General features: G+C 33.4%; 1 protein-coding gene across 1 annotated transcript in view; it reads left to right on the top strand.

Moving 5' to 3' along the window:
- Window positions 1–25,654, top strand: part of LOC149805620 (peroxisomal trans-2-enoyl-CoA reductase-like) — a 56,436-nt gene that overhangs the window by 18,818 nt on the left and 11,964 nt on the right. Inside the window, exons 4-7 of the mRNA XM_089950257.1 lie at window positions 5,282–5,363; window positions 15,945–16,041; window positions 19,559–19,666; window positions 25,195–25,306. Coding sequence (XP_089806383.1) covers window positions 5,282–5,363; window positions 15,945–16,041; window positions 19,559–19,666; window positions 25,195–25,306 — 399 coding nt within the window. The remainder of the gene's footprint in view (window positions 1–5,281; window positions 5,364–15,944; window positions 16,042–19,558; window positions 19,667–25,194; window positions 25,307–25,654) is intronic.

Here is a 25,654-nt window from a genome sequence, read left to right as displayed (position 1 = left end):
AGAAGTTGGTTGACACGTTGGGTAGCAGATGATTTTGTACATGTGGGACGACTTCTTGCAAAATTGGAAACTTGGATTAAAATGTAGTATTGTTTTAAGGTATACATTTACCTCTTTTATATGATGTATTTATTTATATGATTTTAAAAGATACATAGTAAATCGGATTTTTGGGGTTACCGGTTCAAGAAGGTCATGGAGTGGGTCTTCATGTTGACATTTAGTAATCACATTTTTGTATGCATTTAGAGTAGAAATGTGGGATATTTTTGTACACTTTATGAATATCACTTACCTTAATTAAATTATGATTGCTCTTTTTTGATACAAAATGGATTTTTGAACAAAAATAACATGTGATTCAGTGTTTACAGAAATGATGTATCATTGTGCAGAATTACCTGATGCACAGAATTAGACTACATGGTGGTAACTTCCCATTTTGAAAGAAAAATCCCGCAGATTTCTCAGCTGTATGATCCTTACATAGTCGATATTTTGTGTCTCCAGCCACTGTATAAAAATGTGAAACCATTTTCGATTGGTCAAATAAAATGAATTTTGATAACGGTAGTGACCACGAGAACTTCTGCTCAGATTTGCATGCCTTTGACTTTTTTCTTTGTATCTCCATTGCTTGATTTGATACAAAAGACATATTCAAAATGATAAAACGACACAGGTCTTTTTTAATTGATATTTTAATGCAACAAACACTTCCCCAAGTTGTTGATGAAACCAAAGCCGGCATTTAATTAAGTTCTCATAGAAGTACTCACGGGTTTCGATGTGGTGGTCGATTGACTCTTTTCATGTTTTCATAGAACAGAATATGTTGTAATTATAATGTTTACACTGAAACGGAATTAAAGATTAATACGTGACTTTCACATAGCAAGACATTTAATTTGTGTTTATTTCATTCTCTGTTGTCACCTGTTAGCATTTACCAGAAGTTTTCATTGATCGCTATTTCACCAAGCTGTTTATTTACAGTGTATTGACAACTATTTACTTAAAAAACTTACATAGTATATGATATCTTATTTAGAAATTGCAGATTTCACAATATGGATGCTATCTTTATGGGCATTAATCACCATTTTGGATGATAAAACGAGCGATGTATCAAGGTTTAATTTACCAATTCTTATCCTAATTTTTCAGGATATTTTAAAGATACAGTGCAACCCTGCTATAATATGCCCCACTATAACGTGAATTCGCATATAACGCAGTCATGGCATGGCTCCTGAAATTTCGTATATTCATTTGCACATGAAAAAATATTTTTTGTTCAAAGTACATGAAATAGTGAATAAAAAATTTAGTATCATTATGGGGAAAAAATCGCATATGAATTCGAATTTAATATGATCATGGCATGGTTCCTGAAATTTTAAATACATGTATCTGTATATTTTTTGCACCAGGAAAAAATATATTTTTTAAGTACGAGAAATATTTAAGTACGAGAAATAGTGTGTAAAACGTTTATTATCATTTTGGGGAAGAGTTTGCGTATGAATTTTAATATAATATCATCATGGAGTAGCTTCTAAAATTGAACAATATCACCAGGTTCTTGAAGTGTTATGCCAAAATAAACATTATCGGACATGTTACCAGGAAATAATGTCCGGTTTGTTAGCTGGAAATTGAAATGGTATGAAATTGTACATGCGTTCAGCTTTAAAAAAAAATTGTTATAAAAGTGACTCGTGACCATTGCAGGCCTACTGCACTTAGTTCTCGGGTTTTACTTATGAACTTGGTATTGATTTCCTATTTTTTGATACAAATATTTTACCGTTATGGTAACACAAGTTCACAAACGCAATTTGTTCTCTGCACTTTGTGCAAAAAAAATATCATCATTTTGGGTAAGAGATCATGTATGAATTCGAGTATAATACGATATATAATATGATTGTGGCATGGTTCCTGAAATTTTAAATACATGTACGTGTATTTTTCTCGTTCCTGGAAAAATTCTTTTTAAAAGTACGAGAAGTAGTGTGTAAATGTTTATTATCATTTTGGGGAAGAGTTCGAGTATGAATTAGAATATAATACGATTGTGGCTTGGCTTCTGAAATTTAACAATTTCACCAGGTTCTTGAAGTGTTATGCCAAAATAAACATTATTGGAAATGTTACTTGTTACTGCTCCATGAGTAAAGTAAGTAAGTCATCTTAGTGATTGTCTTTAATTAATTCTGTATACCGTCATTGCTCAAACAATAGCTGACATGTGTTTCTTTAACTGCATACACAAACAAGCAGCAGACAATGCTGTGGTTGATAAAAGAGTCTGACAATTTATTAAAAATAAAAAAACGAAAGCCGCCAACATGTTTGCTGGGCTTGGCGGTGTTATTAGACGCAATCAGTTGACCAGTAAATAATGTCTGCTTTATTAGCTGGAAAGGGTATGAAATTGTACATGCGTTCATCTTTACATTTTTTTAAGAAAGTGACTCATGACCATTGTACACCTACTGCACTTAGTTCTCGGGTTTTACATGGGTGTGGTGTTTGTTTATGAACCTGTTATTAATATCCTATTTTTTTTAAAAAATATTTTATCGTTATGGAAAAGCAAGTTCACAAATGCAAATCGTTCTTTGCACTTTGCGCCATGATTAGAATAGTAGTTTTCACACGTTTCTTTCAATATTCACAAAATCTGAAGTAAAAGTTATATGCACGCTGAAAGCATGTGTTGATTGGTAATTATTCTTGTTGTAGTCGTTCAACCAGATAGGAGTACAAGCGTTAATTATTGGAAATTTGCAATGGATAAGTGTACACAGAAACGCACATGAGAAAATTTTAGCAGTATGAAATTTGTACATACACTGTTCATAGCCCTGGAACGTAATGAACCATACACGTGCTTCATCTTTCTTAACCTAATTTTGCTGCTAATTTTTCTCATTGAATTCAGACACATAATGATGTGTGACAAAATTATTGAATAGTTTAAATATGTATGCAATGTTTGCAATGGAATTACATATTTTATTGATTAATTTCAAGCCCTGAAGGTACGATATCAGTCGGCAAGTAAACGGTGTTGATACTCTGTTCATGCTACATATTAGACGTTGAATTCAGATAATATGATCAGGGGAAAAAATATTGAATATTGTAAATCTGCGTGCAGTTTTTCAATGGAATTACATGCATTATAGATGAACTGAATGCCACGACGGCATGATAGTAAACGGTGTTGATACCCAGTTCATCATATACATTAGACATGAATACACGTATATGTGGCAATGGGTTGTTCTCTCAGAAAAGCGAAATACTGTAAAACCTCGCATTAGCGTGACCCCGATATTAACGTGACCCAATTTTGTGGACCCCAATTATCGCATTATAGTGGGGTTCCACTGTATTTAAAATATATTTTCTTTGGAAAAAATCAGGAGCCACACCATACACCGCGTTATAAGTGGGATCGCGAGTTATCGAGGGAGTGGTGTACATTCTAATAAATCGACATTCAACAGATTTTCCATTAGCCTAATGTCTAGTTGTATTTTCCGTTGGTTATTTTGCTTGCACATGAGCAGAAGTGTAAGAGTTGGTGTTCTTTTTTATTTCTTTTTTGTATTTTATTTTATTTAATTTTTTTGTTTGCTTAATGGACCCATCATTTTAGAATGGAGACCACTCTTTTTTCAAAATGCTGACTTTATCCTAATTTTTATAAACGTTCACCTGTCTGTGTGCAGTTCTGACTGGTCTGCCTTAGATCTGAGGCCAAAAAGGTCTAAAATCCGGACACAAAATCGGATTCTGACCACAAGTGAATTTTTGGGTGGAAAAAAACCAGGTCCAAAAAGTTAGGTTTTTCCCTCTGTATTTTGTAGTGCAGCTAGAACATCCAGATTATTTGGTATCATTGTAGAGCTATATCTGTCTGGCGTTCTGTAATACAACCCACTTTGGTGTATCTTAAATGACCTTGATGCTGCAGAGCTCGGAAGTATGGCACAGCCTCATCACACCTACAGCAAAATTGGGGCTGAACGAGTTAATAATAAATCTTAATAATAAGACTTACTGGTGTCTAGGGCTTAATTTCTCATTAGCTATGGAATTTTAATGTATCTAGAGCAATTCTATAACTTCCCATTGGTTGGGCTAGGTCACATGAATAGACCAAATCATTGCAAAATGAGCAGTGTTATTTGTGATGTTGAGTCTGTTGCACAATACATTCACAACTGATGGGGTTTATAAAGAGAGGACTGAGCTATCAGTTTATTTCCAATTTTTGAGTCATTCACAATTTCTGTGCTCCTGTTATAAGTCTGCAGACATGTTTTATATTGTAATTAGAGGAAATTTTTTTTTGTTTGGACTGTTCAGTGGAAATAGAAAGTGCTCATTATTTGGACTATACTATTATTCTGGAACTGTTATAAAATATTAAGTGGAATTCTGTACAACACCTATCTTGACAGTGTTCTGGTTCTTGAATCAGTACATTTCCAGTTTGAAATTTATAAGGAACTTTTCATTCATGTCCTATTGTCATCAGCCTTTACATGGACTATTTTGTATTTGCATCATCTTACTGTTAATTCCTATCACATTTTTATTTTTCATCTTACTGTAAATTCCTATCACATTTTTATTTTCATCATACTGTAAATTCCTATCACATTTTTCTTTTTCATCTTACTGTAAATTCCTATTACAATTTTATTTTTCATCATACTGTAAATTCCTATCACATTTTTATTTTTCATCATACTGTAAATTTCCTATCACATTTTTATTTTTCATCATACTATAAATTCCTATCACATTTTTATTTTCATCATACTGTAAATTCCTATCACATTTTTATTTTTCATCATACTGTAAATTCCTATCACATTTTTGTTTTTCATTATACTGTAAATTCCTATCACATTTTTTTTTTCATCATACTGTAAATTCCTATCACATTTTTATTTTTTATCATACTGTAAATTCCTATTACATTTTTATTTTCATCATACTGTAAATTCCTATCACATTTTTATTTTTTGTCATACTGTAAATTCCTATCACATTTTTATTTTTTATCATACTGTAAATTCCTATCACATTTTTATTTTTTATCATACTGTAAATTCCTATCACATTTTTCATTTATAACTTTGATAATTAAATTGTTTGTTAAGTTTTACAAAACATGTTGCTTTCATTTTTCGTCTATTATGAGCCATAACAACAGAGTTGTATGCTTTTAAGCTGTTTGTATCTCTTCTTGCAGCTTTCAATCAATGGATGAAAGATCATGGGGGTGCCATTGTGAATATAATTCTTGTTACATTCAGGGGGATTCCAAGTATGAGGTAGGTCAGGAGGCATTGTTATGATAATCCATTTTGCACCCAGGGGGATTAAAATAGTCAGATAGGTGAAGGGCCATTGTGAATATAAGTCATGTTACATTCAGGGGGAATAAAACAATGAGGCAGGTGAGGAGGCAGTTCAGATGAATTAGTGTTACATTCAGGGGGATTCAAACTGTGATGTAGGTGAGGAGGCAATCCGGATGAATTATTGTTATATTCAGGGGGATTCAAACTGTGAGGTATGTGAGGAGGCAATCCAGATATAATTATAGTTACAATCAGAGGGATTCCAACAATGAGTCAAGTGAGGAGGCATTGTGAATATAATTCCTGTAACACTCACAGGGATTAAAAGTGAGATAGCTGTACCAAGACTAATGTATTTAGGAAATTAATTTTTTGCCAGTAAATAGTAAACCATATGTATAAATGGTAAAGAAGTCTCAACTTCAACATTAAGGTTATGTCATATTATGTCATATTTTATATATCATTTGATGCATTATGTTAGAAAGTCATATATTTTCTATATCATTTGATGCATTATGTTAGAAAGTCATATATTTTCTATATCATTTGATGCATTATGTTAGAAAGTCATATATTTTCTATATCATTTGAAGCATTCAGCTAAAAGTTTATTGTATTATAATATAAGCCATTATTTAGTTCATATGAGATATGCTAGGGACTCCTGTCATTCCTGACATGGATTTGTCATCAAAGTAAACTTTAAAAATTATGTTCATCCTATAATATCTTCAAGATGAGTTGTTAATGTTACCTGAAATACATTACTTTATCACACAGCATAATGATTACTTTCTTTGCTACCTGATTCCAGCCCTACCAAAAAGACAAAATAAAACATTGTTTGGTCTAGATGTTATGATGATAAAGGGAAGCAACTCTAAAAGGTTAACTTCCCTTTCTACTCACTACATGGGTACCATTATGTTGAGATTAAACCAGTTTTTACTTTTACTTCCATAATGTAAAGATGTTCTCCTGACAGACCAGTTAAAGTTTTTAAGTTTTATTAGTTAAATGTAGTCATCCACAATTTCTTTTCAGTGGTACAAGAAGTTAATATTTATGGTGCATGCATATGACAGAATAAGGACTTCAAGCAGAAGATTTACAAATTTTGCTCTGTAGATTGGCTTTAGATCCAGTAGATTTGTTATTGGCATACATTTTCTGTATAATAGAGATTGAAAACAAAACAGTTGCATTTTTTGGCTGTATTCTCTTCATGCTATAATAAAACAGTTGCATTTTTTGGCTGTATTTTCTTCATGCTATAATAAAACAGTTGCATTTTTTGGCTGTATTTTCTTCATGCTATAATAAAACAGTTGCATTTTTTGGCTGTATTTTCTTCATGCTATAATAAAACAGTTGCTTTTTTTGGCTGTATTTTCTTCATGCTATAATGAAACAGCAAGTTTTGTATATGAATCAGATTCAGATGCTGATGGAAAATGTTAACAAAATTATTTAATATGAAACATATAATGTCAATAAATAAAAAGAAGTTGTTTATTTTTTGTAGCTCATTGCAAAGATGTTTTTTTCTATGGAAATTTCAATAGCATTTTAGTTCTCTTCAGAAGATCTCTGTCTTCTGAGAACTAGTGACATTGATTGTAAGTGTAACACATATCAGGCTTTCAATAGAACTCTGGTCCAGATTTCCCATTGAATCACTTTTTATTTTGGGAAGAATGGAGAATGTCCTCTTGGGATCTGCATTAGAATGTCATAATGTCTGGACAAGTATGCTACAAAGAAGTTCTGACTTTACATTTCTTGTTGCTGGGTTAGTAAGGTTGTTTTGTTGACTGATTTCCAGTTCTCATCAAAGTTATGCTCACCACAAGGAGGAAGTTCCTAGCTGGACAAGATATGTTTTCATGAGCCTCATTTTGATGGGTTTCGTTCTCTTCATGGCTGAGATTAAAGAAATCAGTTGGCAAGTTCACCAGTATAAATATAAACAAAGAAATAATGATTGATTTGGAATCAAAATATGCAATGAAAATATACCAAAAGTGTTTATGCTTTTAGGAATAATTTTATTTTTATGCCACAATCACAATTATTATCTTGTAATATAAGTTTAACTATCCTATGCATGAACTTAATTTATGTGCCTGAAAACGTCCATAGTTTATGAGATACCAAAGATGCATACATTTCATACACAATGCAAACTCAGGATCTTTGCTGCTGATGAACTCTGATATCCAAGCATTGTTGACTTTGCAGTATTTCTTAGCTGGTTGTCACCTAACATTGGGAGACAGCACATATATCAGCATTTTGACATTAATTGCAAAAAAAATTGTTGGAACTGTTCTTAAATATTCTTCTTGAAACATCATCATTATAATAAAATTTAACAAGGAAAACAATATAAAAATTGTTATTCCAGTATGTCTACCAAAATAGTTTCATTGTTATGCAATACAGTTTGTATTGTTAGACTGGTTCCTGGTGGTTTCACTAACATGTTGATCAAACATACTTTTTTCCATTACATTTTTTACATTAATTCTTTTAAATTTCAATGGATTTCAACTATAAAATTGTGTCTGATAATATTTATGGCCTATCATCAGTAAAATCACTTGTATGATAGTGCATACATTTTTGTAGAAATCAGGTGAATTTATTTATATTTTTTAAATTATCATACTAATGGCAACATAGATTTTCATCAGTGGAATCTCCTGGGCACTGTTTTTAGACATTTACTCTGATTATTGCTTTTTGGGATGATGCAGTTGGCATTTATAGAATATATATATATATATATATATATATATATATATATATATATATTGTTTTATGCACTTGTCATGCATTTCATTTCCCTTTTTATTACAGAGATGACAACACAGTGCATTAAATGCAAGCAGTTGAAAATCGTGGATAATGTCCATGAAATATGCCTTCTCTGTGCCAAATGATCTTCATTACTCAGATGTGAAGTGTGCTTATTGAATGGACAGAGAATGGATGGGCTAATGTCCTTAAGAGAGAGCTCATGGGCTGACCATTACTGACCACATCAGACTGGCTTTATAGAGCTGTCGAGCCAAGCCAAACCAGATGCCTGGTACTGGCATTAAAGTATATTGCACCTTTTAATGGTATATCTTACGGGGAAAATGATGCATGCAGAACAATAACATCATTACCATATGAAATTCTCTAATCATTGACCCAAGGTGTACAAGAGGAGGATAATCCCAGGTGAAGGGAATGAATGAGATGCCAGAATCATCCATTTTGACAATGTAATGGAAAGAATTAGCTTTAATACAGCAGTAGAAGAAATCTATCATATCCTACCTCCATTTGAATGTCCTCCTGTACCTACAGTTATCCCTATCTACAAGGATGAAGCCACCTTAGAAGTAGACAATGACGATGATAATCCATCATTTAGAACATTGCCTTAGTCATTATTAAGTTGCAGAAATCAAAATGCATGTCTTGGAAATAATTTGTGATCCCAGTAATAGAAATCCTTCTTTTCCCTCATTGGTTTGCCATCTAGCCTTTGGTCTCACTGGTATAAGTCACACTCTAGTGCATACTATTTGGAAAAACCTAATGTTGATGAGGATGTTTCCACTTTTAGCGTGACTGCCCCACTTTGTCATAAGGTGGTTCAGCAAGTCATCAATGCCACTTTTTTGCACCTTACTGAGAAGGACAGAAGCAATCATGTCAGAGATTCGGTCAGCTTGAATTGTTGAGAGAGGTAAAGTGCCAAGATCTCATATAGGCTCTCAGATAATATCTAAAACATATGTAGAATATTGGCAGTGGCCAGACCAGGCATTTTCTTCCTCAAATCCGGAAAGCATGACCAGGACTTTTCTTGGAAAGCAAAACATAACACTACAAGGGCTAGCCTCTTGGTTAAAGGGAGTTATAAAATCTGCATACACTGATTGTTCTGAGGAACAGGTAGACCTGGAAATCAAAAGTAATGTCTCCATTTGAGACAAAGTGGGGTCACTTGGATGGCATATCCATACCACTATCCCAAGCCTCTGCCTGTAGGACATGGCCACCCAGATGAGAGAATTTAACATATGACCAATGGTAGCCATTAACCACTCCCCATTTATGACAGCTTAACCTTGGAATCATGTGTTGTTTGCCACTTTTGCTGGATTTGCATGGAGAAACCTTGAGGGTGAGACCATATTAGTATGCAGAATCCCACAGTGATATCCCTCTCACATATATATAAATGTAATATTTCCCATGGTGCTAAACTAACATTTTAATAGAATTTCATCTGCTAGTAGAGCAGTCAAGTTCCACAAGAGTGAAACAGGTTGAGGCTCCAATCGAATGAGACAGGTTGAGGCTCCACAAAAGTGAGGCAAGATGCTAAGCATTTCTGCCTCTTATCTGTTGTCATGATGCAATGTCATCATGTATTGTATTTTATGGAAGAAGCACTCTCTTTAGTAAATTATGTTTCTTGGTGAAAGCACTCTTTTTAGTAAATTATATTTCTTGGTGAAAGCACTCTTGTTAGCAAATTATGTTTCTTGGAGAAAGCACTCTTTTTAGTAAATTATGTTTCTTGGTGAAAGCACTCTTTTTATAAATTATGTTTCTTGGAGAAAGCACTCTTTTTAGTAAATTATGTTTCTTGGTGAAAGCACTCTTTTTATAAATTATGTTTCTTGGAGAAAGCACTCTTTTTAGTAAATTATGTTTCTTGGTGAAAGCACTCTTTTTAGTAAATTATGTTTCTTGGAGAAAGCACTCTTTTTAGTAAATTTTATTTCTTGGAGAAAGCACTCTTTTTAGTAAGTTATGTTTCTTGGTGAAAGCACTCTTTTTATAAATTATGTTTCTTGGAGAAAGCACTCTTTTTAGTAAATTATGTTTCTTGGTGAAAGCACTCTTTTTAGTAAATTATGTTTCTTGGAGAAAGCACTCTTTTTAGTAAATTTTGTTTCTTGGAGACAGCACTCTTTTTAGTAAATTATGTTTCTTGGTGAAAGCACTCTTGTTAGCAAATTATGTTTCTTGGAGAAAGCACTCTTTTTAGTAAATTATGTTTCTTGGTGAAAGCACTCTTTTTAGTAAATTATGTTTCTTGGAGAAAGCACTCTTTTTAGTAAATTTTATTTCTTGGAGAAAGCACTCTTTTTAGTAAATTATGTTTCTTGGTGAAAGCACTCTTTTTATAAATTATGTTTCTTGGAGAAAGCACTCTTTTTAGTAAATTATGTTTCTTGGTGAAAGCACTCTTTTTAGTAAATTATGTTTCTTGGAGAAAGCACTCTTTTTAGTAAATTTTATTTCTTGGAGACAGCACTCTTTTTAGTAAATTATGTTTCTTGGTGAAAGCACTCTTTTTAGTAAATTATGTTTCTTGGTGAAAGTGGTCTCTTTAGTAAATTATGTTTCTTGGAGAAGCACTCTCTTTAGTAAATTATGTTTCTTGGAGAAAGCACTCTCTTTAGTAGATTATGTTTCTTGGAGAAAGCACTCTTTTTAGTAAGTTATGTTTCTTGGTGAAAGCACTCTTTTTATAAATTATGTTTCTTGGAGAAAGCACTCTTTTTAGTAAATTATGTTTCTTGGTGAAAGCACTCTTTTTAGTAAATTATGTTTCTTGGAGAAAGCACTCTTTTTAGTAAATTTTATTTCTTGGAGACAGCACTCTTTTTAGTAAATTATGTTTCTTGGTGAAAGCACTCTTGTTAGCAAATTATGTTTCTTGGAGAAAGCACTCTTTTTAGTAAATTATGTTTCTTGGTGAAAGCACTCTTTTTAGTAAATTATGTTTCTTGGAGAAAGCACTCTTTTTAGTAAATTTTATTTCTTGGAGAAAGCACTCTTTTTAGTAAATTATGTTTCTTGGTGAAAGCACTCTTTTTATAAATTATGTTTCTTGGAGAAAGCACTCTTTTTAGTAAATTATGTTTCTTGGTGAAAGCACTCTTTTTAGTAAATTATGTTTCTTGGAGAAAGCACTCTTTTTAGTAAATTTTATTTCTTGGAGACAGCACTCTTTTTAGTAAATTATGTTTCTTGGTGAAAGCACTCTTTTTAGTAAATTATGTTTCTTGGTGAAAGTGGTCTCTTTAGTAAATTATGTTTCTTGGAGAAAGCACTCTCTTTAGTAAATTATGTTTCTTGGAGAAAGCACTCTTTTTAGTAAGTTATGTTTCTTGGTGAAAGCACTCTTTTTATAAATTATGTTTCTTGGAGAAAGCACTCTTTTTAGTAAATTATGTTTCTTGGTGAAAGCACTCTTTTTAGTAAATTATGTTTCTTGGAGAAAGCACTCTTTTTAGTAAATTTTATTTCTTGGAGACAGCACTCTTTTTAGTAAATTATGTTTCTTGGTGAAAGCACTCTTGTTAGCAAATTATGTTTCTTGGAGAAAGCACTCTTTTTAGTAAATTATGTTTCCTGGTGAAAGCACTCTTTTTAGTAAATTATGTTTCTTGGAGAAAGCACTCTCTTTAGTAGATTATGTTTCTTGGAGAAAGCACTCTTTTTAGTATACTATGTTTCTTGGTGAAAGCACTCTTTTTAGCAAATTATGTTTCTTGGTGAAAGCACTCTTTTTAGTAAATTATGTTTCTGGGAGAAAGCAAACTTTTTAGCAAATTATGTTTCTGGGAGAAAGAAATCTTTTTAGCAAATTATGTTTCTGGGAGAAAGCAATCTTTTTAGTAAATTTTGTTTCTTGGAGAAAGCATTCTTTTTAGTAAATTATGTTTCTGGGAGAAAGCAATCTTTTTAGCAAATTATGTTTCTGGGAGAAAGCAATCTTTTTAGTAAATTATGTTTCTTGGAGAAAGCACTCTTTTTAGTAAATTATTTTTCTTGGTGAAAGCACTCTTTTTAGTAAATTATGTTTCTTGGTGAAAGCACTCTTTTTATTAAATTATGTTTCTGGAACAAAGCAATCTTTTTAGTAAATTATGTTTCTTGGTGAAAGCACTCTTTAATAAATTATGTTTCTTGGAGAAAGCACTCTTTTTAGTAAATTATGTTTCTTGGTGAAAGCACTCTTTTTAGCAAATTATGTTTCTTGGTGAAAGCACTCTTTTTAGCAAATTATGTTTCTTGGAGAAGGCACTCTTTTTAGCAAATTATGTTTCTTGGAGAAAGCACTCTTTTTAGTAAATTTTGTCTCTTGGTGAAAGCATTCGTTTTTAATAAATTATATTTCTTGGTGAAATCACTCTTTTTAGCAAATTATGTTTCTTGGAGAAACCACTCTTTTTAGCAAATTTTGTTTCTTGGAGAAAGCAATCTTTTTAGCAAATTATGTTTCTTGGTGAAAGCACTCTTTTTAGTAAATTATGTTTCTGGGAGAAAGCAATCTTTTTAGCAAATTATGTTTCTGGGAAAAAGCAATCTTTTTAGTAAATTATATTTCTTAGAGAAAGCACTCTTTTTAGTAAATTATTTTTCTTGGTGAAAGCACTCTTTTTAGTATATTATGTTTCTTAGAGAAAGCAATCTTTTTAGTAAATTATGTTTCTTGGTAAAAGCACTCTTTTTAATAAATTATGTTTCTTGGAGAAAGCACTCTTTTTAGCAAATTATGTTTCTTGGTGAAAGCACTCTTCTTTAGTAAATTATGTTTCTTGGTGAAAGTACTCTTTTTAGTAAATTATTTTTCTGGGAGAAAGCAATCTTTTTAGTAAATTATGTTTCTTGGTGAAAGCAATCTTTTTAGTAAATTATGTTTCTTGGTGAAAGCAATCTTTTTTAGCAAATTATGTTTCTTGGTGAAAGCACTCTTTTTTAGTCAATTATGTTTCTTGGTGAAAGCACTCTTTTTAGTAAATTATTTTTCTGGGAGAAAGCAATCTTTTTAGTAAATTATGTTTCTTGGTGAAAGCAATCTTTTTAGCAAATTATGTTTCTTGGTGAAAGCAATCTTTTTAGTAAATTATGTTTCTGGGAGAAAGCAATCTTTTTTAGCAAATTATGTTTCTTGGTGAAAGCACTCTTTTTTTAGTAAATTATGTTTCTTGGTGAAAGCACTCTTTTTAGTAAATTATTTTTCTGGGAGAAAGCAATCTTTTTAGTAAATTATGTTTCTTGGTGAAAGCAATCTTTTTAGCAAATTATGTTTCTTGGTGAAAGCAATCTTTTTAGTAAATTATGTTTCTTGGTGAAAGCAATCTTTTTTAGCAAATTATGTTTCTTGGTGAAAGCACTCTTTTTTTAGTAAATTATGTTTCTTGGTGAAAGCACTCTTTTTAGTAAATTATTTTTCTGGGAGAAAGCAATCTTTTTAGTAAATCATGTTTCTTGGTGACAGCAATCTTTTTAGTAAATTATGTTTCTTAGTGAAAGCAATCTTTTTTAGCAAATTATGTTTCTTGGTGAAAGCACTCTTTTTTAGTAAATTATGTTTCTTGGTGAAAGCACTCTTTTTAGTAAATTATTTTTCTGGGAGAAAGCAATCTTTTTAGTAAATTATGTTTCTTGGTGAAAGCACTCTTTTTAGTAAATTATTTTTCTGGGAGAAAGCAATCTTTTTAGTAAATTATGTTTCTTGGTGAAAGCAATCTTTTTAGCAAATTATGTTTCTTGGTGAAAGCACTCTTTTTTAGTAAATTATGTTTCTTGGTGAAAGCACTCTTTTTAGTAAATTATTTTTCTGGGAGAAAGCAATCTTTTTAGTAAATTATGTTTCTTGGTGAAAGCACTCGTTTTTAGTAAATTATGTTTCTTGGTGAAAGCACTCTTTTTAGTAAATTATTTTTCTGGGAGAAAGCAATCTTTTTAGTAAATCATGTTTCTTGGTGACAGCAATCTTTTTAGTAAATTATGTTTCTTAGTGAAAGCAATCTTTTTTAGCAAATTATGTTTCTTGGTGAAAGCACTCTTTTTTAGTAAATTATGTTTCTTGGTGAAAGCACTCGTTTTAGTAAATTATTTTTCTGGGAGAAAGCAATCTTTTTAGTAAATTATGTTTCTTGGTGAAAGCAATCTTTTTAGTAAATTATGTTTATCCTTTAATACTTATCTAATCCCATTACATAATAATCCCCAACTCTTCCCTGCTCGGCGATCATCCTTTTAGGTGTTGCTCAAACAATAATTGGTTTAAACCAGATATAATGGTGGCTACTTAGTATGTAAAAGAGTTGCTTCCCTTTGTCTTTGTAAATGTGTATAGAGACCAAAATATGTTTTTCTGTCTTTCCAAGATTGCTGGACTTCAAGGTATCAAAGAAAGCTACCTTAATATAATGTGGTCAGGTATGTATTTTAGAAGAAGCACAATTTACTGAAAAGAAATGTTTTTAAAGTGAAAATTTTGGTTGAAGTGGTACTATTCCCCAAGTTTGTGTTGAGAATTTCGGTCTTGCCCAGGTGTCAGCTTTGGTATAAACATTACACTATGTCCAGAGTTTGTATCCAGATATTTTAAGAGTTCTTACCTCACCTGCCCAAGAAGAAAGCTTTGTGAATACAAGGTCATTCACAGGTGACAAACTCCACTGTGCACAACATTTATTTATTTGGTAATTAGTGTTACAAGTGACTTTCTTTATGGGACTTTTTAAAATCATTTTATTTAAGGATGCAGTTCAAATATATTAGAAGTATGCATTTATTTTTTCTCAAAAACTTTACAAATTAGACAAGATTCCAGTACATAATTACTTACATCTTTTTGATGTATGTACAATCATTTTGGTATGTAATTAAGACGGTCAGGTGTAAATTTGACTGTTTAAGCTACCTCCTGTGATCTTTAATGACTTTCTTACAAATTGTTCTCTTTTTTCTATTTCAGTCTTCTAATATGTTATGAGTTGTCTATGGTGCTTGTTGTTAATTTTATGAAGGCAATCTTTATTTAGAATTTAATTTTATGAAGGCAATTTTTAGTTTAGAATTTAACTTTATGAAGGCAATCTTTATTTAGAATTTAATTTTATTCTGAAATAAATCATCATGTAGTCAGACTACATGAACACCCCTTCTGAGATACAGTAAAACCATTGTGAAAATAAAGGCAGCTATGAGTTGCTGCCAGTCTTCAGGCACTTGAAAGATTGATATTTTCGGACAAAAGGGTGTTGTTTACTTTAAAGATACATTATGAAGTTCTTGTATTCTGTGTTCTTCCTTTCTTTGCAGTGTGCATATTTTCCTGTATAAATTTTTGTGCAATAAAAAATATGTTTTACCTATAAACTGGTGTATGAGTTCCCTATTTGCTGCTGCATTGTACTGGCACAGACCTGGGATTTAACTCTACCTATAGACTAGTATATACTGTTCATTAAAACTATTGACTTATCATACTTTTTAAGTATTCATATAGAATACTACTCTTAGATTGAAGCTAATATCACTTACCACATGCTGTCTTCTCCAGTATGTTATGTTGTTTTTTGTAGCTCCCTATGAAAAACCAGAATTTAAAATCAAGTCTCACAGAACTGACTTTTATGGATTTGTGTGATCATAACCATTTTTTTATCTAAAAATATAATTCTGTTTGTATGCACATACATAATGGATATATTTCATTTTATATTCCAGCCATTCCGGTGCTGCTAGAGCTGGTGTAGACAACCTTACAAAGTCATTGGCAATAGAGTGGGCACAGAATGGAGTCAGAGTGAATTCAGTAGCTCCTGTAAGTACTTCCTTTTTGAAACCATCCTACATCTTGTGATTCTTCGCTGTGACTGTATTTGATATGTGAGATAATGTTCTACAACAGTTATGCAGTCATGTTTGATCATCATGTCAACATTTAGTAGTTGGTTGATTGGTTGGTTTTAATGGCAATTTGAACACATTATTGGCTATATCATGTGAATGAAATGAGATCTAAGTATTATTTTAAATTGTAAACTTTGTTCTTAAAGAAACAGACATGGAAATGAATGTGTCCAACGTCTTTTTATTTACCATGAGATATGTTCATTTTTAGTGCAGAATATAAAAATGTCATGAGAAACAAATACAGGTATGAGTCAATTCACCCAATAATGACTGAGTCACATTTTATCTAGTTTCTTGCTCTATTTGAATTTAGACTGACCTGAAATATTTTTAAAGCTTTCTTTTGGGCATGATGTGGTATAAATTATTTTGCTATCCAGACTTTTTTTTTAGAAAGTGACAAGGAATGTATAATCTAGGCAAATGTTAGATTTACATTGGCCAGAAAGCTCGTGAATAATATGTACTAGTTTATATAAAAATCAGCATATATGATGAAATAAATATATACTATACATTATATACTATATATTAACTACAACTATACATTAACTATATACTGTATATTAACTATATACTATACATTAACTCTTTTGCTGGTATTACTGATGTGTAATTTACTACAGAAAAAAAAAACAACATTAGATATGCATGCAGTAAAACAAAACAAAAGTCCTTTAAGAATTTTATGTACATTAATATGATTATTTAATATTGTTGGCATTATAGCTTAACTCAAAAAGCCCAATAAGTACATATATAATATCTTTTTCACATCATGACACAGTTGGTAATTATGAGATTGATTTACATAATAGGTAGGAAAGAAGCCTGTTGATTGTTAGGTCTAAATGTTTAATCAAAAGAAGAAAAATATTTGTGTATAATAACTTGAATTCAAGACCACATACCTTGACCTTGACCTTGTGAACGGCTTGCATTTTTTGTATGGAAGAGGCCTTCTGGATCAAAGGGTCAAATGTCAAAATTCTTGTAACTTGTAAAACGGAGCTTTGAAGAGCAGCTTCCTCCCCAAAGTAAAGTCTTTGACAAAATTTTGTGAATGGCTTGTTCTTAGTGTACAAAAGAATTTTATGGATTCCGATATGTGAAGGGGAGATGATCGTGCTATGTCCAGTAAGTATCTAATGTTTTCTTTGCCTGTTGATTCTGCTGTTTGAAGGGGAGATAATCGTTGTATGTCCAATAAGAATAGGTATGTTTATAAATTGATTCTGGTGTTTGAAGGGAAGATAATCATTGTGTGTCTAATAAGAATCTAATGTTTTCTTTACCTGTTGATTCTGTTTGAAGGGGAGATAATCAATGTGTGTCTAATAAGAATAGAGTGATCTCAAGCTATTAAGTTTAGTTCAGATTCAAATACCTTGACAAATACAGAGTTCACTAAAATGTATCCAGATTCAGCAACACCCTACAATTGCCAACGGAGGGCTTTTAAACATGGAGTTGGCATATAATGTGCCATTCATAGCATCATTTTATAAATGTAATTTTACAATTATATGTCAAAAATTAAATTATTACTATTTGCTAAATGTTAATGAGAAAACATTAAAGTGTATTGTAAACTATAGGCTCTGAAAATTGACAGACAATACTATTTTGTGCCTCAGGTATAGTTCCATTGTAGATCCAGCGTTATATCTTATATTTATTAATGATTTACCCATACATGTAAGACGTACCCATTCAAATTATTTTATACCTTAGGTGTACCACAAAGTTCCATTATAGGGCCAGTGTTAATTGTCATATTTATAAATGATTTACCCATACAAGTAACCTATATTCAGTCAAATTATGTTGTACCTTAGGTGTACCACAAAATTCCGTTATAGGGCCAGTGTTAATTGTCATATTTATAAATGATTTACCCATACAAGTAACCCATACTCAGTCAATTTATGTTGTACCTTAGGTGTACCACAAAGTTCCATTATAGGGCCAGTGTTAATTGTCATATTTATAAATGATTTACCCATACAAGTAACCCATACTCAGTCAATTTATGTTGTACCTTAGGTGTACCACAAAGTTCCAGTATAGGGCCAGTGTTAATTGTCATATTTATAAATGATTTACCCATACATGCAACCCATACTCAGTCAGATTACTCTGCATATAATACTTCCTTACACAGCCCTAATCATAATCTTAATCAAATCCAGATAAAATTAACCAATGACCATAACAGAGATTGGTGCCATTTGAATAAAATGATAACTAATGAAAGTTAAACTAGATGTATGTTGATGGGTATCAGACAGTGATCAGACACACTGATTAGACAGTGATCAGAGTGATTAGACAGTGATCAGACACTGATTAGACAGTGATTAGATGACCAGGTGCATAAGTTTCATTTCAACAATACTTAAAGTGAAAATGCAATTTCATAAAAAGAACAATTGGGTGTTTGTAATATCATGAAATGAATGACACTTGTTGATTATTTATGCAAAAGTCCATAGTTGCAAAATAATTACTGCTAAGGTGCATTACAAATACTCAACCCATGACACCAGTGTGTTCTACTTCAACCAGAGTACTTCATTTCAATTAGAGCACTGCATTCCAACCAGATTACTGTATTTTAGACGGAGTACTTCATTTCAACCAGGGTATTATGTGTTACCCAGGGTACTTCGTTTCAGCCAGAGTACTTCATTTCAATTAGAGCACTGCATTCCAAACAGAGTACTGTATTTCAGACGGAGTACTTCATTTCAACCAGAGTACTATATGTTACCCAGGTACTTTGTTTCAGCCAGAGTACTTCATTTTAACCAGGGTGCTATGTGTTACCCAGGGTACTTCATTCCAACCAGAGTACTTCATTTCATTTAGAGTACTGCATTTCAACCAGGGTACTATATTTAAGCAGAGTAATTCTTTTCAGTCAGAGTTCTGTTTAACCAGAGTACTGTATTTCAAATTAGACTACTTCATTTTAACCTTAGTACTTGTTTTATCTCTGAAATCTTTTAAAATTGTTTCAAAATAAATAATATCAGTTTCAGTCCAAGGTTCAACCTGTATTCTGATTCCAAAACCATGCACATAAATATTCAGAACAAGTTTTCAGTACTCTGGTGCCATGGTCTGGACCTCAATACCATTACGTATCTTTTAAGACTGTACACAGTGGGCAAGAATTTAAAGATAAATACAGACATGCCATAATGGATATTTATTGTTTGATTTTGTTTTCTATTTTTTCTGTTTTTTATATTTGTACTTGTATATTTTATATAGATATTTATTTCATGAGAGTTGTTTAAATAATTTGTTATTTTCTGTGCTTATATCTTTTTGTTAGTTTATTAGTGGGCCTCAAGAGACACTAGTGTTTTCCATATTATTATTATTATTATTATTATTATTAAATGTGTCTTCCTCAGGGACGTTCAATTTACACAGAATCTGCAGCTGCCATACCTGGCTATGACAAAGTATTTGCTGAAGCCATCCCAGCAAATCCAGCAAAGAGACTGGGCACTGTGGAAGAGGTTTGAATCATTAATCTTATATATTGGTATGGGATCAACATATGCTTTACCATATGTGTGGACATGATAGGAAGCTTTACCATGTGTGTGGGCATGATAGTATGCTTTACCATGTGTGTGGGCATGATAGTATGCTTTACCATATGTGTGGGCATGATAGGATGCTTTACCATGTGTGTGGGCATGATAGGATGCTTTACCATGTGTGTGGGCATGATAGTATGCTTTACCATGTGTGTGGGCATGATAAGATGCTTTACCATGTGTGTGGGCTTGATAGGATGCTTTACCATGTGTGTGGGCTTGATATGATGCTTTACCATGTGTGTGGGCATGATAGGATGATTTACCATGTGTGTGGGCATGATAGGATGCTTTACCATGTGTGTGGGCATGATATGATACTTTACCATGTGTGTGGGCATGATAGGATGCTTTACCATGTGTGTGGGCATGATAGGATGCTTTACCATGTGTGTGGGCATGATAGGATGCTTTACCATGTGTGTGGGCTTGATAGGATGATTTACCATGTGTGTGGGCATGATAGTATGCTTTACCATGTGTGTGGGCATGATAGGATGCTTTACCATGTGTGTGGGCTCGATAGGATGATTTACCATGTGTGTGGGCTTGATAGGATGCTTTGCCATGTGTGTGGACATGATAGGATGCTTTACCATGTGTGTGGGCTTGATAGTATGCTTTACCATGTGTGTGGGCATGATAGGATGCTTTACCATGTGTGTGGGCATGATAGGATGCTTTACCATGTGTGTGGGCATGATAGTATGCTTTACCATGTGTGTGGGCATGATAAGATGCTTTACCATGTGTGTGGGCTTGATATGATGCTTTACCATGTGTGTGGGCTTGATATGATGCTTTACCATGTGTGTGGGCATGATAGGATGATTTACCATGTGTGTGGGCATGATAGGATGCTTTACCATGTGTGTGGGCATGATATGATACTTTACCATGTGTGTGGGCATGATAGGATGCTTTACCATGTGTGTGGGCATGATAGGATGCTTTACCATGTGTGTGGGCTCGATAGGATGCTTTACCATGTGTGTGGGCTTGATAGGATGATTTACCATGTGTGTGGGCATGATAGTATGCTTTACCATGTGTGTGGGCATGATAGGATGCTTTACCATGTGTGTGGGCTCGATAGGATGATTTACCATGTGTGTGGGCTTGATAGGATGCTTTGCCATGTGTGTGGACATGATAGGATGCTTTACCATGTGTGTGGGCTTGATAGTATGCTTTACCATGTGTGTGGGCATGATAGGATGCTTTACCATTTGTGTGGACATGATAGGATGCTTTACCATGTGTGTGGGCTTGATAGGATGCTTTACCATGTGTGTGGGCATGATAGTATGCTTTACCATGTGTGTGGGCATGATAGGATGCTTTACCATGTGTGTGGGCTCCATAGGATGCTTTACCATGTGTGTGGGCAGGATAGCATGCTTTACCATGTGTGTGGGCTCGATAGGATGCTTTACCATGTGTGTGGACTTGATAGGATGCTTTACCATGTGTGTGGGCATGATAAGATGCTTTACCATGTGTGTGGGCATGATAGCATGCTATACCATGTGTGTGGGCATGATAGTATGCTTTACCATGTGTGTGGGCATGATAGGATGCTTTATCATGTGTGTGGGCATGATAGGATGCTTTACCATGTGTGTGGGCATGATAGCATGCTTTACCATGTGTGTGGGCTCGATAGGATGCTTTACCATGTGTCTGGGCTTGATATTATGCTTTACCATGTGTGTGGGCATGATAGGATGCTTTACCATGTGTATGGGCATGATAGGATGATTTACCATGTGTGTGGGCATGATAGTATGCTTTACCATGTGTGTGGGCATGATAGTATGCTTTACCATGTGTGTGGGCATGATAGGATGCTTTATCATGTGTGTGGGCATGATAGGATGCTTTACCATGTGTGTGGGCATGATAGGATGCTTTACCATGTGTGTGGGCATGATAGGAAAATCCAACATGAAGTGTTATCATTTGTGCTTAGGGATGAGGCTTGACCAAATTTCTGTGTCCGACCTTAGTCTCCAAAGTTCTGCTCAGAAAACATGGTGAAGATTTTTCGTTTCATCTATCTCATATTCTCACATATCAAGATAAATGAATATCTCTGACTCACACTGTAATCAACATCATTTAATATACAGCTGTTATCTCACTAAAGGAGTTTGAGAGTTAGAGACTGCAATGGACAACAGTTTGCTTGTGAGCTTATTGACCCTATCGTAAGATCGAGTTTGAGATATTTCTGCCTGGTGGGCCAGAAAAGGAAATCCCACCTGAGGGTCAGAATTCATCTGTCTGGTTGGCCAGAAAGGAAAAATCCCACCTTAGGGTCAGAATTTATCTTTTCCAGGAAGGTGAGAAAGGGAATCACACCTGAGGGTCTAAAGTCAGTTTTTTCTGGAGGGCAGGAAAGGGAACTCCAACCTGATAGTCTGAATTTGTTTCTTTTTGGTGGGCCAGAAAGTAAATTCCAACTGAGGGTCAGAATTTATCTTAGCCGTGAGGGCCAACAAGGGAAGTCCCACATGAGGGTCAGAATTTATCTTAGCCTTGAGGGCCAACAAGGGAAGTCCCACATGAGGGTCAGAATTTATCTTAGCCTTGAGGGCCAACAAGGGAAGTCCCACATGAGGGTCAGAATTTATCTTAGCCTTGAGGGCCAACAAGGGAAGTCCCACATGAGGGTCAGAATGTATCTCTGCCTTGAGGGTCAAACTGGAAAATACGACCTGAGGGTCAGAATTCTGATGCCGGGAAGAGGCTTTGTGAGTGTCAGATGCAAAGTTTTGATCCTTATTTTAGAGTTTTCCAATGCCCTATCATCATGAAGGATTATTTTTCTCCCGTTCCTGAAGACAAGATGAGGGTCAGAGTCAAAATAGCCTATTGTGAATGCTGGTTTAACATTTCAGCAATAAAACAACCATATATTGAAAACAATTTTGCTGCAAGATTGAGAATCAAAGATTTAGGTTACACCAATTCATTAAGTGTAAAGTTTAAATGACATTTGAATACATGTTTTTGTGTTCAGAGAATAGCGGTTGTGACAGCTTCAGTAATGTCAATACACAGCATCCAAACTATGATACAGTAATATCAATACACAGTATCCAAACTGTGATACAGGAATATCAATACACAGCATCCAAACTGTGATACAATAATATCAATACACAGTATCCAAACTGTGATACAATAATATCAATACACAGTATCCAAACTGTGATACAGGAATATCAATACACAGCATCCAAACTGTGATACAATAATATCAATACACAGTATCCAAACTGTGATACAGTAATATCAATACACAGTATCCAAACTGTGATACAGGAATATCAATACACAGCATCCAAACTGTGATACAGTAATATCAATACACAGCATCCAAACTGTGATACAGTAATATCAATACACAGCATACAAACTATGATACAGTAATATCAATACACAGCATCCAAACTGTGATACAGTAATGTCAATACACAGCATCTAAACTATGATACAGTAATATCAATACACAGCATCCAAACTATGATACAGTAATATCAATACACAGCATACAAACTATGATACAGTAATATCAATAAACAACATCCAAAACTGTGATACAGTAATATCAATACACAGCATCCAAACTATGATACAGTAATATCAATACACAGCATCCAAACTGTGATACAGTAATATCAATACACAGCATCCAAACTGTGATACAGTAATATCAATACACAGCATCCAAACTGTTATATAGTAATATCAATACACAGCATCCAAACTGTGATACAGTAATATCAATACACAGCATCCAAACTGTGATACAGATTATTTGTGAAATGATACCAACGTGAATAGGTCCACACATATCCATACGTTTAACAGACATGTACACACACAAAATAATGATATAGTCCTCAATTCATCTTTAATCTAGAATTGATATATGTTTAATAATTATGATATTTAGAAATAGCAACAATTTTAAAAAATCACTGTCAGCTCAAACTCAGTATACACATTTAGCCAGGTCCATCAGAGATCTTATATTAAAATGATGCTCATACAACTTTAAAAATGGCTGAGTTTACAGCAGTTTTAAATGATATGTGGCTCCATCTCCTGAATGAGTGGTCCTATTGACACATGGTTTTGACCTACACTCCTTGGCACTATGTTGTTAGTTCCACAAGAAAAAAATGGACATCCGATTCCAAATATGTCACCAGAGTGTCCATCCAAGAATGTCTTGTTTATTCTAGCCCTCTTGCATAATTGATCAAACTGAGACAGGGTTTTCAGTAGAACATTTCTTGCAATATTTAATTGGTTATAAAAGAAGATGGTGCAGATATGTGGCATATCTGTACTTTTATGAAAGAGCTTGAAAACGAGAACTACCTGACCTTGGAGTAAAACCATGGTCATAGCTTGCATTTTGGTGCTTTATAAAACTTATGCATAGGGTGACTTGTACATACATAAGTGAATTTTGACCAGACTTTGCATTTAGTTGCAGTCCGGTGAACAAGTTGATAGAAAGAACTCTGACATTGGTTTTGCGGTCAAAAACCATGACTCGTGTGGTTAGTTGTACTTGCTTGTGATGATAATAACACATGTGAATGGACTTCTATCAGAACCAGTTTTGGGATTTGTTTAAAATATAACTTTAATAGTTCAGTAACTTGATTTTCTTTCCAAAACATTGATAGAGGCTTAACCATAATATCCGTTTCAAGTTCAGAGGCAAACAGTTGTTTATTTGCATGTACATATATTATTTTTAAAACTTGTTAACTTGTTTATGTAAAAATATATATTTGTAACCAAATTTGGTGTGTTGAATTTTTCAAGAATATCAGAGCTGTTTTAGTACTATCTGTGGACCTTACTGTTTATTCCCCTTCTGCGTTGACCCTGATATGGTCATAATTGAACTGTCTACATACTATAAAGATATGTTACCTTATGGGAGTTCTCTCACTTCAAGTTGTGTTGGTTGTTTTTAACAGCACTAGTACAGCCTAGTTGTTTGGTTATATCATGTCAAGGAAGTTGGACTTAAGAGCCTTTCCTAAGGACACATAGAGGTTGTGGATAATTTTTTGTACCCTTGAATTGTGAGTGCAGCAATCTACCAAATGAGTTTTGGAATAGATAACATACTTCAGATTCTCATCCCATATTAAAAAAGGCAGAAAGCTAGATTCATTTCATATTTACCTGTGATAGTTTGTGCTTTGGAAGATCTTATAAAAATGTAAATTTCAAAATGTGGAGCAACATGATTCTGGTTGGACAAATTATATAATGTTGTATGTCAGATCATGTGTTACTGTGTAACAGAAAAGGTCTAAAATAAGATGAAGACAAATATTCTTCAAGATAAGTTCGTATTAATTTGAAAATAAAATAATATTGCTAATATTTCCTTTTACTTTTTCCAGGTATCAGCAGCAACTTGCTTTCTTCTCTCACCTGCGGCGTCATTCATCTCTGGTGTCACACTGAAGGTAGATGCAGCGGGTGGCCTGTATTCCACATCATGGGACATTCCAGGTAAGTGTTATGTACTACATGAATGTACTTACCTGCCACTGGGTAATTACTTACAAAATTTAGAGAACCAAAGGAGTTTATAGTACAAGTGGAATCAAATGAAGGAATGTTTTGAGAGACTACTGACTTTGACGGCCACCTGTTTTGAAAGACTAGGCTTATACTGTGTACAAATCAGTGCTTCTTATAATGTGGTGACCACTAATGAGAGACCACCACCCTTGAGAGACAATATATAGTTTTAGAATGCATGATATCTTAAGGTAGGTTTCACTGTATTGCCTGATATGATATGTTGCAAAGACTGACATGTAGAGAATCTCAAATTCATTTTCATTTTGTATGTAT

The sequence above is a fragment of the Sinohyriopsis cumingii genome, chromosome 2 (genome assembly GCF_028554795.1).
Source record: "Sinohyriopsis cumingii isolate HCF-2022 chromosome 2, ASM2855479v2, whole genome shotgun sequence".
Classification (NCBI taxonomy): Eukaryota; Metazoa; Mollusca; class Bivalvia; order Unionida; family Unionidae; genus Sinohyriopsis; species Sinohyriopsis cumingii.
Note: the sequence above shows the minus strand (reverse complement) of the source record. Positions and strands in the feature narration are given on the sequence as shown.